The 16209-nt window shown below is 41.6% G+C and overlaps 1 protein-coding gene across 2 annotated transcripts in view; it reads left to right on the top strand.

The window, feature by feature from the left end:
• Positions 1 to 16209, top strand: part of LOC111865547 — a 175465-nt gene that overhangs the window by 32355 nt on the left and 126901 nt on the right. The window contains exon 1 of one of the 2 annotated variants that reach the window (XM_023853677.2): positions 13013 to 13828. The exons of the other annotated variant lie outside the window; for it this stretch is intronic. Coding sequence (XP_023709445.1) covers positions 13766 to 13828 — 63 coding nt within the window. The 5' untranslated portion in view covers positions 13013 to 13765. Of the gene's footprint in view, positions 1 to 13012; positions 13829 to 16209 lie in introns of those variants that run through there. 2 annotated transcript variants of the gene reach the window in all.

Raw genomic sequence — 16209 nt, 5'->3', positions numbered from 1 at the left:
GTACAGGCACGTACTGTCTTCGCTCGCTTGGAAACCGGGATCGTGGGTTCGAATCCCACTCANCGGTCAAGATTCTAAACTATCATCCCCCCGTAGAAATGAAGGCCTCTACACTTCTTGACCAGCCAGTTAAGCGGACATGTGGAAATAGAGTTTACTAATGACATTGTTACCACAGTGAACGAGGAAGTTCATGGAGGTAGGCCTAGGCCCACTGGGGCTGTAGTGCCAAGGAAAAAAAAAAAAGATAAGAGACAGGATATCCCTTGTTTGTTTTTGGTATCGAAACAAACTAATAAAAAGTAATTGTTTTCGATTCCTGCTTATCACAATGATTGTATGCTGATCTTCAGACAAGCCATCTGTTACTTGGGCTGAATGTAGCTATGCTTAATTAAGATATGTCTCCGTTTCTATATCCAATCTACTTTCAAGAGAAACACATACATTACACCGAATAACTAAATGCCTTATTAAAGAATTGCCAGTAACTTGAAAGTACTCATATTGAGTTTCAGGAAGACATAATTTGTCCCCTTTTATCTACGTATATCCTTAGCAACACACACAAAAAAGGTAAAATCGTCCCTGTACTTAATTAATTAAGCACTGTGCATGAAGGCGTGTGGGGGAGTGGATGTATAGATTCAAATTTTCTTGACCTCGGCACTAGCTAACATGTCTAGAAAACCGAGATTAATGGCCATGCGGATTCGTTGCGCTGACCACATGACACCCTCTACCCGCAAAAGTTGGCACTAACTTCTCCGACCAGTGGGGGTCGCTCGGTCGGTATAGGTTCACTTGCGGACTACAGGCCACGGATTTTTTCTTTTGTTTGGCACTAGCTGAAGGCTTCACGCTTCACGCCCTTGCCACTTTACCACCAGGGTAGGAAACCCCGCTACCCATTGGATAGGAGGCTGGTTTGGCCCCAGAGCCGGTCTGGACACTGCGGAGAAGAGAAGAATCTGTTGCCCCTGCCGGGAATCGAATCCAGGCTGTCCAGCTGAGATTCGAAGCAGTCGCTTCCTGATAGGGGTCTAGAATATTACGGTTACTCCAACCCCGTTGGTTCACTGATGAGAATAACGGATAGTGCCGCTTTTGAGTCAATGAAAAGGGGTGATCTTATGTTATATTCCCATCACTTTCTCAATTTTCTGAGTGCTCGCTTTCCTAGAAATTTCCCATCTAAAATTCGGTATACGTTTATTGTTTCATCCATCCTACTTACATACATTGCTTATTCTTCTGAGGGCCAAGTGTTTTCCTGGGCATTTGTTTTCAAACTCTTGCAATTTGCATACCTCGATAAATGTAAGATATCTCCTTTAACAAGAAAACAAATACGTGGCAAAATTACTCAACAGATGGGTTGTTTGTAGAATACTTGCCACCTAATTCTGTTTTATGTGGAAGCAATGATTTTTTATTTCGCCTGCGTCATTCGTTAAATGTCTGCCCTTGTGTTCGTTTGTAACAAATCGAAATTCCGGGTTGAGTGATTAGTACTCCTACCTTAAATTGAGGGTGTCTGGGCAAGATGTTTAGCCTGAAATCTAACTCAAGACTTTCCAACATTTTGCCCTCTGTCTCTTCAACCTATGAATAAAATTCGGACTTGTTACGGTTAAACCGCTAAGCTAACCGTCTCAGGTCTATCTATGTTATTCTCATAAGAGATTGCTGACAACTGACAATATTAAACATACGAAACCCACACAGCAGCCGGCATGTAATATCACTAATCGGCCCAATACAACTTTGAGTAACGCCAGAAGTTTTTTTGTTGCTCATGTTAAGTGAAATGAAACTGTAGAATTGGCTTAGACATGAATACAGATAGGAAGGGCAGGAGAAAGAAATATCGTCAAGTAGTATGATAAAGGATGGGCGGAAGAAGGCCAAGAGAACCGTCTTTGATATGACTTTGAACGAGGGCATATTTTTTGCGCACATGCATAAAGAAGTGCTAAAACGTTTCTAGGAAGTAATGAGTTCCTCACAACATCTGGTTGGACCGCCTCGCTATAACCACCAGCTGCAGGCCTGCTCATTGCGTCCAAAGTACAACTAGATGAATATTTTTTTCTTTCTAGTGGGGTGGGACTGGCCCTTGTACTGCGGCCACTTCTGGCCTATTGTACCAGCCCCAGATGATAGGTGAGGGAAACCGAAGTACTCAGAGAAAACCTGCCCCAGCACCACTTTGTCCATCACAAATCCCACTTGACCAGACCCGGGATCGAACCCGGGCCGCCGCGGTGGGAAGCCAGCGACTATGGCGCCGCCCCAACTAGATGTATAACTAAATGAATGAGTGTCCTTCTTCAGAAGCTGATAGTCAGTCAGTGAACTAGAAAATTCCCTACATTTTCATAGAACCCAAACTTTATTACAGCGTTCACAGAATCCCAAGATTTTGCGCTATCCTGAACCAGTCCGTCCTCTCAGATCCTGTCTCTTTAAGCTAAGGGCAGAGTTATCCCTTTGCTTAATTAACTGAGCACCACGCCATGAAGACGTATAGATTCACTGTTGTTTACCACTAGATGGGGGTGATTGGTCAGATTCACGTTCCGGCCGATTTTCCCTGAGGAAATAAATCCTTGTACCTTTCTGATGCCGACCACAATGGCCGCGCGGTCTAAGGCATGAACTGCCTTCTCTCGCTCGGACTCTCGGTTCGTAGGTTCGAATCCCGCTTAAGGCGTGGATGTTTGTTTGTGTTTGTGTTAGGTATCGGCCTTGCGACGGACCGATCCCCCTTCCATGGAGTCCTACCGACTGTCTGAGATTAAGAGAAAATAAAATTTACTTACCTCGACACCGTGAAGGTACGTATAAGAGGAGCAGATTAAGAAAGAAAGACAGAAAACTTTTTTGTACGCGACTTGGTTTGTCACATAGGTCTGGACTCAGTGGAGAGATAGAAATCTCGTGTCCCTACCGGGAATCGAACCCCGAACATCTAGTCCATTGCTATGCCGATTGCGCTATCCCAGATATATCCTGTTTCTTTAAGATCCATTTTAATGTTAGCCTACCTACATCATCTATATCCATACTGGCCTCTGACTTTTAGATTTGTTGACTGTAATGCTGTCGGCCGAGACATTCCTTATCTTCCTATGAGTGCTACATCTCCCAACAATCATTTCTTGTGCAGGCATTCGTTTTGTAATTATCTGCTATCTATCACTTTATTTCTCCTAGGTTCTGGTGTTCTTCTCCTTCATACCTGTTGGCAGTCTGTCGGTAGGTTCTCTCCAGAGGCTCGGTGTTCGCGATGCGAGTTCTCGTTCATCTATCGAACGCGATGTTTGGTTACAATCTAATGAGTACCTGCTTCTAGAAGCATCATACGAGGACGTCCATACACGAGTCGTTTCTGGTACTAAAAATTGGCTCCATGAAAGAGGGTATCGGATTTTGTGTGATTATTGATCATTAGTTGTTTAAATATGTTAGTAAAATAAAAATAGACCTATTCTTTATATGTCACTAGAAGACGCCAATTAATGAGAGCGTCAAATGCACTGTTTTTTTTTTGTTTGTCGTTTAACGACGCTGCCAGTATGGAGACTACATAGCATCGATGATAAGATAATTAATGAATGCGGGGCGGTTGGTGGAATGAGAAATACCAGGGCAAATCCTAGTATTCTGACATAACCCGTCCCAGTAGCACTTCGTCCACTGCTAATCCCATATGACCCAACCTAGAAATAAGATCTTGCATGAATTGCAGACAGGGTATATTACATCCTTTATAAATTAAAACAGTACATTATATAAATTAAAGTATTATATAAACTTACTTGAAAAATAAAATGCTATACTAAAATAAACACAACAATGCAACTTCAGTTAGGTTACAACTTGTACTGAGACTTTAACACAAAACCATTCGATTGGAGTTATAACTCAAATATTGAATGTTATATATGAGTACACATCTATTTCTCATATAAGAACTCATTCTGACACAAATTTATAGGGTAACTAGCATCATATACACCGAGTTCAGGGCGTGATATTAAGTTTCAACAAGACCGCGCCATAGCTCAAGCGATTAGTTGCTGGCTTCCCACCGCGGCGTCCCGGGTTCGATCCCGGGTCTGGTCAAGTATGATTTGTGGTGAACAAAGTGGCGCTGGGGCAGGTTTTCTCCGAGTACTTCGGTTTCCCCTGCCAATCTTCATTCCAGCAATTGCTCCACAATCACCCTCACCTATCATCTGGGGCTGGTACAATAGGCCAGAAGTGGCCGCAGTAAAAGGGACTTAGTCCCACCCCACTAACAATAAAAGAAAACGGAAAGAATGAGAGAGACTGCATGATTTGAGGTTCTCACAGCGGTCATTATGAAGAGTATCTTCTGGAACGTAACGCCGTGTAGTCCGTTGAAAATCAAACCGAATGTTTCGGAGTTCTTGCCACCTGCTTTCACGCTGTTATTTTGCTCAGCTTATCCTACCCTGAAGATAGGAGTGGAATGTTTTTCCGAAACGTCTGTTGGCTTTCAACGGACTACATGGCGTTATATCACAGAAGACAGTACTCTTCATGAGAGAGATTGTCCAATTTTTCTGGAAAGCTATCAGACAAGGCCACCGGAAACAAAGCAAACACTCTGTGACTGGCCGGTCGTAATCCAATTTCCACAGATCCAGTGCTGGTTAGCAACGACGTCTATATTTTGCATTCACAAGCAAAGAAATATTGATGCAAAGGAAAAAAATCTTCTGTCCCTATAGTCCCCTCTGCTTCTGAGTACTGGAGGACTCTCCCCAGGCATAGCTCCGCTGACTAGCATCTACGTCCGAAGCATAAATGTGTGGCAAGTTCCTCTACACCCTCCATACTACTTTACAACATTGTGCTTAGACACAGGAACAGTTATAGATTTTCATTTTACCCTTCGTTTGCAATCGTGCTGAAGTACGGAAATAATCATGAGCAGATTAAATAAATTATAACAAAGCAGGTCTCGGGAAATGTCGGAATCATAATCTGTGATTTACTTTGCTGTCACCTGACAGATGTAAAGAGTGACTGTTCTCTCTACACATGACGTAAGACTAGTCTCAGTGATGCATCACAGCAACTTAGATGCTTCTGAAGTAGACATATTTAATAAGTTTTCAGTGGTAACGGGATACTCTATATGTACTTATTTTAATATTGTCTTCCTAAAAATACAGGTATTAAGGATGTTTGTGCTGCTACAAAGGCCGAATTTAAAAGGGAGAAACGGGGGGCCGTTGTCCTTGGGTGTTCACAAAACAGAAATAGAATCAACAGATTTGATTGAGATACTGGTGCTCTTAAATCAGGAAGTTAGTTTTCTTTTCAGTTATTATGAGAAATAGGGGGGGAAAAGAATTGCCAAAAAATGTTTTACTGATTCCCCAGACACCCCCACAACTTTAAATTCGGCCCTGGCTCTCACAAGTTGGATATGCCTATAACTACTACTACTACTACTACTACTACTACTACTACTACTGCTAGTGTTATTACCTTTGCTTTAGGTTTTGCGTTTATGTATTTCTCATTTGGTCAATCCAAAAAACTCATACTTTTTCTTTCTTGTCTGACCGAGCGATGACCAAATGGAACCTCCGATAAAGAAACTTGGTTCTGATCTATCTTACGTTCCCACTTTTGTTTACAGAATAGAGAGATACTTTGCATGTAAACGACTTCAAGCCGCACGTGCTGTCCATATGATAGAAGTCAGTGTTTCCATGTAGGCTCTTTCTTTGTTCAGGACAGAGCGAGAGAGAGAGTAGAGTGACCACGGCCGAAGGAGAATTCAGTCAGTTTTTTCCACCGATGCTTTCACTTTTGTTTTTATTCTTTTATAGTGTGGCAGTACCTAGGCCTGCATCAGCTGTACACAGACATAAAATAATATTAATAACTATCTATATGTATGATTTAGCAGACCTATTCCACTTATCGTAGTTAGTCAGCAGAGCCCTTCTCGAAAGTCTGACAATGTTACAGCTGGTCAGGGAGCCGTGATGTTCCCCCCCACCAGAATAGTGACTAAATATATTTCTATCGTCTGGGATATAACGCCTTGCACTCAGTTGAAATCTAAGTGACTTTGATTGCTGCCTACTTCGAGCTGGTTTCTTACACTTCTTCAACCCTGAAGATGGAGGCGAGACGTTCCTCCGAAGCGTCTGTTGGCTTTCAACAAATTACGAGCAGTTGTATCCCAAAAAATAGAACTCTTCAAAACTCCGGAATGGACTACCGGTGAAATTGGGGTCGATTCCTGACAGAGGAAATATATTATTCTCCCTGCACAGCGTCCAGACATTCTCTTGGACCCATTCAGTATACTCCAAGCATACCGGGCCTCTTTGCCAAGGGACAAAGCGGCGGGAGCACAAAGCTGACCACTCTCCTTCATCCAGTATAGAACTTAAGAATGGTTGTGATATACTTGCACTCCTCATACGCCTCAATGGAGCAGGTAAACATAAATCTATACACGTGTGTAACTACACCATGAAGGCGTATGGGGGAGCGGATGTATAGATCCATATTTTCTTAACCTCGTCATTATAGTGCTTAATTATATAAGCTCAGGGATACGTTTAGCCTTAATATTAGAGCTGGTTAAGAAATTTCACCCTCTTTTATGGAACTTGAAATTGCATTTATCACCACAAAGGCTCGTCACTGGACTTCACGCTGAGCCTCCTGAATCCGTTTCACACTCTCATTTTATTTACTTAAAATTCGCTTTAATAATTATGCAGACTTATTATCCTCCCACCTGCTCCAAAACGTGGCTGCCGACAAGGGAGGCACGTTGGCCACATCCGTCCCCTGGATTTTTTGGGGGGGGGGGAAATCAAAATTTGTAAAAGAAATCATACCAAATATTAATATCAAAATTAAAAACTATTTCTTAAATTTAATAAATTCAACAAAATTTGGGTGTTTGAAGAGGTGAATAAAAATGGGAATAAATTGTCGATGTAAACTAAACGTAACTATTGCTTTGGATATTATCCATCGTTGGAGTTTTTTCAAAAATTGGAACTGTTTATTTCACTAAGTTTAAGGAGGGAACTGCTCCAGTTAAATAGAGCTAGGCACGATCACTGGACCTAGTTTTCAAACGCTGTGTTAAAAAAACTCAAAACGATAGATGATGTTAAAAATAATAGTAATGTTTATCTTAACACAGTCACAAATATTTAGATTAAGGTAAAAATATTGTCATGGAGTATATGTGACTATGCGCGGGATTTGGACTGGTGAAAGGATCTATTGACCACTTATACACATGACTCGGAACTACAAGCAATTACAGCGGCATCGCCAATCTCTATAATTCACAAATCACCACGGCATCCGTTAGCCTTTTCCAGCCGTTTCCTGTCAGTGGATTCTAACAGTGTAAATTTTTCAGCTTCACGTGCTGAACTCCTCTTTTCACAGACTCCCGCACAGAGCTGACATTCGACTGACAAATGACCAAGCTATAGCTTCGTTCCTTGCTAATGACATCTCGACATGGATCACATATTGTTCTACTGTTGCGTTAGTGTCTGTTGCTGTTACGTTTCACTCTACGTTTGTATTAGGAAGCATAGCCTCGATGCTGTCTTCCTTACTCAAGTTTATTTTGGCTTCAAATTCTGCCCTTCCGTTTTGGAAATTGTGCGACTCCGAGTTCCTGCTCGGTATATCAGAGACTTTGCTTTGTTCAATGTCTGATCCTCGTGTAAATTTGTCCCTTTGCTAGATGTGCAGCAGCTGCTAATGCTGTTTGCAGGGACGTTGACGTATTCGGAGCCAGGAACGTTTTCCTCAATCGTTTTTATAATGTGCTATAATTGTTATTATTATTTGCAAGTACTTAAACTATAATTGAATTATTATTTTTATTTCTAAATATTTATAGTTTTCATTTCTCAGTTTTCAATAACAACTTAGATTTGTGTTAATGAAATTATTATTATTATTATTATTATTATTATTATTACTACTACTACTACTACTCTGTTTCCTTCTCTAGATTAATGTGGTCTCCTCCAGTGTTTGCCCGTAATTTGTCTTTGACCTTATGTTGTGTTTGTCCATAATGTAATTACTTGTATCTACACTGCCCTCTGTCTGTAATTGGCCTTTTAGCTGTTATCTCAGCACATAAATAATAAAGAATTAAACTGGATTAATATTGTGTTGGAACTCCACTCTACTATAGGCCTTCATGGCGTGGTATTTAATCAAGCACTGGATCAACCCTACTTTCCTACATTTTTGTTATTAATGTCGGGTCGAGATATTGATAATGTTTTTCAAACATTTTTATCCTCGTATTATCAGCTCCACGACGTCCATATGTGTGACCTGTATATTTGTGGAATCAACTTGTGAGTATGAGAGAAGGTTAGAGAATAGAATCACCAAATTATGAACCGAATAATATTCAGAGGAGAGTAAGTCCTAAGTGCAAACTTTATTATTTCACGCGGTTTCAGGGATTCGCTACCCGCTACAAGCGGCTCGTTAGCAGAGAGTGTCAATTTATGGCGTGTCTTTCTCTGTCACAATCTCTGGCATCCGTAATCTCTGACGTCATTAAAAGGGGCGTTGTTTAGGCAAATTGTAATCATCACCACGAAGAGAATGCCTGCCTATGGAACTAGCAACCAATTGAACGAGGCTGATCGGAAAAAAGCGATCTGTGTTTCGAACTGCACCGTACTCGTAAGCCTCCTCTATGTTGATTGGTTTGACCGCTGAGTGCATAATTAAAATATATTATCAAATTTTAACATCCGCCTAAATTAATATTAATATAAGCGATTCCATACGGTGTAAGAGTGTAGACTGGATTCATCTGGCTCAACACGGTGAGTCTTTGTGAACACGGTAATGAAAAATCAAACTCCATAAGAGAAGGAGAGTTGATTTGTGAGCTGAGCAACTATCAGGTTCTCGAGAAGTGCTCTGTACTAAAGAGTTACTGTTTTTGTTGTTGTTGTTATTATTGTTATTATTATTATTATTAGTAGTAGTAGTAGTAGTAGTAGTAGTAGTAGTAGTAGTAGTAGTAGTTCTTTATTTTTATTGTCACTATGTTACAAGCCGGAAGATGGTGGTTACACTTCCCAATGAGGTCATTGGATTTTTCAATTTACCTAATCCTTCCAGCCTCACTATGACCCGGGAGTCGACTCAGCCTCTAACAGAAATGAGTACCAGGAATCTTCCTGGTGGATAAAGGACGGCCGGCGCGTAAGGCTGACAAACTCACCGCCATCTGTGAGCCGATTGTCTAGAAAATGTCGGAGCCTCGATGTCTCACAACCCTATGGGTCTGTTACAGGGACAGCTTTTCTATTTTCTTGTCTTTATTATGTATTTTAAGTGTTTGCCTCTAACAGGCCACTTATGTAGGCAAACGATTTAATAAATAATTCATCATCATCGTCATCATCACTACCACCATCAAGATATTACGATGAGACTATAGGACACGTAGCATGCATGAGGGAAAAGAGAAATGCATATAACATTTTAGGTGGAATATTTCAAGGGGAAAAAGATCAATTGGAGGACCTAGTCGCTGACGGAAGGAAAATTCTGAAAAGAATCTTCAAAAGGCAACTTCTGAAAGTGTGGATTGGATTTAGGATCATCAGTACAGATTCTGAAGATGGAACCTTCTTAACACATTAACGAAACTTGCTGTTCCATGGAAAGCAAGTAATTTCTTGACCACCTGACTGACTGTCAGCTTCTTTATCTATCTATCTATCTATCTATCTATCTATCTATCTATCTATCTATCTATCTATCTATCTATCTATCTATCCTTGTTACTCCCACTTGGAGCATAGGGTATCAGCGAAACGTTTCGTTTCATTTCAGTTTCTTCATCATAGACAGCCGGCAGGATTCCTTAGACGGCCGCTGCCTACACACAGGACAACATAGACACAGAATAGACGCAGGCAGACAATCATGCCTTGAGTGGGATTCGAACCCACGAATCCCAGCGTTCAAGCTGGCGAAGGCAGTTCATGCCTTAGACCGCGCGGCCACTGTGATGGGCCAGTTTCTCTATAGAGTGAGTGAATTGGTAATGCGCGTGATTTCACAGAACTTGTTCTCCAAAACTCTGCGTGGAATCATGGCAATACTTCACTCACGAAAAGTACACAAGTCTTGAGTCGTGATTCATCGAGCGCAGATCAGCGTTGTACTATACCTGAGATCAGAGCTATATATTGGATACGAGTGTAAGACATCAACATTGGTCCAGAATCGCCTCCTAGCAGAGATATTTCTACTGTGTTCTGCCGAAGCACTATAAAACAGCTTCAGTGTTCTGGGTTTGTAAAGGTAAAAGGCAAGATAAAGTTATGCGTCTGCTTAGTTAATTAAGCACCACGTCAGGGAAACGTGTAGGGGAGTGGAGGGATAGCTTCATAATTCTTGTCTTCGACACTAGATGTAGATGAGTGGTCAGCTTCACGCCCTGGTCAGTTTACACCTGAAATAGAAGACCCCGCTTATAGCTATTAAGAATAAACCTATACCTATACGAGTACTCCTCTGTGGTCTAGTGGTCGGAGTTCCTGGCTACAGATCCATAAGTCCCGGGTTCGATTCCAGGCTCTACCAGATTTTCTGAGAAGTAGTGGTTCGGAATGGGGTCCACTCAGCCTCGTGAGGATAACTGAGGAGCAATTTCACGGGGTTCGATTCCCGGCAGGGGCAACATTTTTCTTCTCCACAATGTCAAAACTTGCTCTGGGGCCCACCAAGACTCCTATATAATGAATAGCTGGGGTTCTTTCCCCGAGGTTAATGCGGCTGGAGCAGGAAGCTGACCACTTATCTCCATCTAGGGCCGAGGTCAGGAATGGTGGAGCTATGCTTCTACTCCCCCATATGTCTCCATGGCATAGTGCTTAATTAATTTTAGTTACGTAAATGTACAGTAACGATGAAAAACACTTCCGGCCAAAGTGTCAATACAAGACTAGATTGAGATATTGGGTTTTCGGACTTTATCCATCGTGCTGGTTTTTAACATAACTAGGAAAAACACGACGTTTCGGAAACTGGATCTGTTTCCGTCCTCAGGTGAGGGAAAACACATATTCTGTTGGGTCCCTTAGAAAGAGCTAGCCTCAATCACGGTGACTGAGGCTAGCTCTTTCTAAGACGGAGACAGATCCAGTTTCCGAAACGTCGTGTTTTTCTTAGTTATCTTAAAAACCAGGACGATGGATAAAGTCCGAAAACCCAATATCTCTGTGTGTTATACACCATCGTGAGAATCCTGTAGAAACTACTTAAGACTAGATTGACTTGCCCGCAGTTTGTGATATATTAAAATGGGAATTACTTTACCTTAAATTCCCTGAGGCATATTTTTTTGGAAATATGGTGAATCATGTCCGTATATTAATTTCTTTATTATTCGACAATAGAACGTGCTGGCTATTACCAGGGACTTCTCGTGAATCAGGGCCCTCTAGTTGACCTTAGACAGTCTTATGATACATTTGTCACATCAGTGCTTGACAGACCGCACCTAACTATCTGTGGAAATCCGCTCTGGTGTGCATTTCCTTTGTGAACGTGTGTGATATACGAAATGCTGAAACAACATATTCCGGGCTACCATGATTAGCAGCAGTGAGTGTTCCGCTTGAAATTCAGCGGATATGACGTCTTCTGAATTTTCACGAGAGTCTGTTAGGGAGCACGCGGTAGCGTAGTTGGTTGAGGTATTTTGCTACAAGCCGGAAGGTCGCGGGTTCAGGTCCTGATGAGGTCATTGGATTCTTTTCAGTTGACCTAATTCTTCCAGCCGCACTATGGCCCTGGAGTCGACTCAGCCTCTAACAGAAATGAATACCAGGAATATTCTTGGGGGTAAAGGGCGGCCGGCGCTTAAGGCTGACAACCTTGCCGCCTTCTATGAGCCGATTGTCTAGAAAATGTGGGAACCTCAACATCTCACAACCCTATGGGCCTCCACAGCCTGTTACAGGGATACCTTTACTTTACTTACTTTTTTAGCCGGCATTTCCTGTTATGACCAATTAAAACATTGGACATCNCAGAAGACTGCTTTCTTCATAGTCACCGCCGTGAAAGCCTCAAATCTTACATTGGACATCTTGTGTGGAGTGAAATTATTATGTTTTCTAAACGTTTATTTCACTAGAAAATACAACTATTCATACTTTATTTAATAATAATAATAATAATAATAATACCGTGTTACTTCTACTTCTCGTAACATAATACGCCGTGTAATTTATGACGCATCCAGTTTTTGAATGTGAGTTTCAGAGATGAAATTGGAAATGTGTACATTCCTCAAATTTAAGACTCCCCTCAGTTTTTCAACGGGGAAAAAAAATGTGAGAAATGTGCTTCATATATTCGAAGTAATACGATATAATCAGCGCTATTGTATGTGTGAAAGCATTATGCCCAACTGTTTGGGTACATCCAGAAGCCAGTTGGCCTTTGTTGACCTCATCGAAGTGGTTTACGAGTATACTCTTCAACCTAAATATCACATACATTCTCATCCGTCCATTTCATTCTTCCGAAACCACTCCGCTAGTTTAATGGACTCATACTCAGCAATTATATATATATATGTTTCTTAGACTACATTTCTGTATTGCTCAAGCAGCTTATATTTTACAGTTTTCAATAAAATCTGAAAGGGCATGTGTCCCGTAAGTGCCCAACCAGTTCCACTAGTGAGTCTGGAGTGGGAGTGGAGAAAGAAAGTTATTTTGAGGGATGGCAAGGGGCGTGAAGAGATAGAAGAAGGGGAATGTTAATCGGCCGGCGTATTCCGCGAGGGAAGTAGGCCGCGCGGACGTGTCATGGTAGAGAGGCGAGAGACGGTCATAATGAGCACAGCAGACCTCTCCAAACCTCTTCAAAACAGCAGATTACTTTCGTCTATTTTAAGGAAACGATATGATACTTTTGAAGGAGGTTAGCGTACAAAGTAAGTCTTGGAGGTTACGTTGCTATAGCTGCTATGTTGGTAGCCACTATTCATTTCCGTCCCCTCCCGCTCTTCTACAACGTTCCATGATGACGTCATCGGGAGTAGGAATCTCGACGGCCGCCATGGCTGTGCGGTGTACGAAGTGCGAGTGAGTGTGTAGGGCTCGTGTTTTTATTGTATACTACAACAGCCACACACGCTGTAGTGCTTTATTCTTCACCGGACCTACGTTGGAAGACGGCGAGGAGACTAGAAACTGAGTTTGTGTGTTGCTAAGACAAACAACACAGCTGAAATTTAACGTTTCAGTAGCACGAGTCTTGAAGAGAATATTTAAAGAGTTTTTTTATGAAATAAAATGTTTTATGATATGAGTGCTGGAACAGTTTCAAGGTGATATTAATCTATTTTGATAGTGAGAAATATGTTATTTGTGATAGTTCAGTGATTTTAGTGTTGGTCTATTATATGTGCACAATACACATACACGCACAAGCGCTGTAGATTTGGAAGAGGGATTTACCACCATCCCTTACACACAGCATCGAAGGTGATTCAATGCACAGCAGGAGCAGCTGGACAAACTAGAGAGCACAAGCAATAGAAAAATACTTTATAATAACATTACATTTGACACTTGGTACACCGCGTCAGAGAAATTACAAGAATCGTGTGTGTGTTTTTTTTTTGTGGTTATATCGTGAATTAAGTTCGTAGCAAAGCGCTATGTCTAGAGTTTCCGTCAACAAGCCGATTGCCCGTAACAACAGAGTGAGAAAAATAAGTAGGGTGAGTAAGTAATTTTTCACTTTTACTTAAGTTTAATATAAAATTTTAAGAACCCAGTATCGACTTCATGCTAGATAAAACAGCTGTGCACATTCTGAAGGACGTGCGCAAGCGCGGAGTCGATCAGCTGTTCATCTATGTTGTGGGTGGCGTCTTACTTTGTCTTGAAGTTCTCTCTGAAATTTAGTACTGTTGTCGCCATTCAGCACTACCATCCGCCCCCAGCGCCCCAAACAACCATACTTTAATTGAAACGAGTTGAGAATTCCTGCCCTGTACAGTAAAAATACAAATTTGTATGGCCGTGGGTTTGACAGTGAGGTCACAGTTATCCCACGTACTGTGTGCCCACTTGTTTCTTTTTTAGATCAATAGATGGCACACAGCGAATTGTGAAATGTAGTCATCACGGTAGTCGGGGCAGCTCAGTCGGTATGAGTAGACTGCGGTCTGGACAACCGACAAATCTGTTAAATTCCCGACAGGAGAAAGAATTTTTCATCTCCGCAGCATTTGGTACTGCTCCGGGGGCCACGCAGTCTCTATGCATGGACAGCGGAGGCTCTGTTTGCGAGTATAAAGCGGCAGGGGTGTAAAGCTGACCGCTCCGATCAGTTCCTCAGATTAAGAATGCGTAGAGCTATATAGTGTGATGCTTAATGAAGCACGGACAAATTTCCTTCCGTTCTAACTTCGTGAAAATACCTCTTATGTGTTTTAAAAATCTAATTTTTAATCACAGCTTCCCCTAACTTACTTACTTACTTACTCACTGACCCATGGAGCTGAACCCTTCTGCAGGAGCCGTCAATTTTGCAGCTACTCAAGGACTTCCCAGTATTTTATGGAACCCGAAGGTTCATTACCGTGTTCACAAGAGCCCTCCACTGGTCCCTATCATGAGTCAGACCAATCCAATCTATACCATCCCATCCTAGCTCTTTAAGATCCATTTTAATATTGTCCACCCACCTACGCCTTGGTCTTCACAGTGGTCTCTTTCCTTCTGGCTTTTCCACCAGTACCCTATATACATTCCTCGTCTCCCCCATTCGTGCTACATGCCCCGCCCACCTCATCCTCCTTGCATTATTTTTATTCCACATACAAATAAAATCACTGAATTTTAATGGTTGCTTTTACTGTTCAATATTTTCATAAGAGGCGTTCAAAAGTCGAGAGGCAATTGTAAAATTTTATTCCGACTTACTCCGGGAAAATGATGGCCGAAGCGAACCTTGAACTTGACTATATTTCAGTCCTATTTGCCATGTATTCATAACTAATAGCCATCATGACATGACCAAGTAACTAGAACACTTCTATTGTGTTCTGGAGGCCCCGGGTTCTATTTTCGGTTGCAACACCAGGTATCCAGACAGGGATTTTATTAGTTTACCTAACTGGTTGCACTTAAATGTTGAGATAGTACTTTAAAATAGGCCACGACTGCCGCCTTCCTTACCATTCACAATCATTATCCCATACGGCCCTGTATAGCTACGGAGTCGAGAAAGCATAACTGATTAAAAAATGAAAGGGTAAATTCGTCCATCTTTCCTGGAACGCAGCTAAACTCAGTTGAAACAAAGTAAGCACATGAGAAGCTGATAGTCACGTAGAAAATAAATTCGCCACATTTGATGGAACTCTGACATTCATTGACGCGTTAACTGCAATCGCGCCTGTGGAACCGGTCCTGCGGTAATTGATTGCTGTCAGCACGTCGAAACATGCGTGAAATCCATGAAGAGCACGGTCTTCTGTTTTGTAACACCGTGTACTTCGGAGGAACATATCGCCACCATCTTCCGGGTGCAAGAGTAAGCCAGATAAACCAGGCGGTAAACTGAGCCAGTAACACGGAAGATCGTACCCTTCATAGTTACTGCTGTGAAAACCTCAAATCCAACATGTGTCAGATCCAATTTAAGTTAAGATGTATAAAGTATAAGGTGTTAATAAATCCAATCATGCAACCCAGAACACGTCACGGAGCACTTGACAATATAATATTCGATTGTATTATTAGCAATCATATATAATTTTAATTATCTCAAAAACCTAACGACTTAACAGGAACAATTTATGGAGCATACGTGCGCTCCCTTTCTCAGTTCAGTTTTCTGTGCATCTTCAGGCATGACGTAAGCCCGACGTCATTTATACACGTTACACAGAATATATGCTGTGATCTGACATGTGACGCCATGAGGTCTGGTAGATGTTTTACCCACATTTCAGACGTACATCTGCCGATAACTTCAAGATGCATAATCATTAACCCGACTACACGGTGTCAAATTGAATATTAGAGTAACCTTGAGTACCTTAAGTGTCGCAATTTTAATTTTGCGGAGGTGCTTAGAAGTAGTGCTCAT

The sequence above is a fragment of the Cryptotermes secundus genome, unplaced genomic scaffold (assembly GCF_002891405.2).
Source record: "Cryptotermes secundus unplaced genomic scaffold, Csec_1.0 scaffold836, whole genome shotgun sequence".
Classification (NCBI taxonomy): Eukaryota; Metazoa; Arthropoda; class Insecta; order Blattodea; family Kalotermitidae; genus Cryptotermes; species Cryptotermes secundus.
This window is presented reverse-complemented; position numbering and strand designations above follow the sequence as displayed.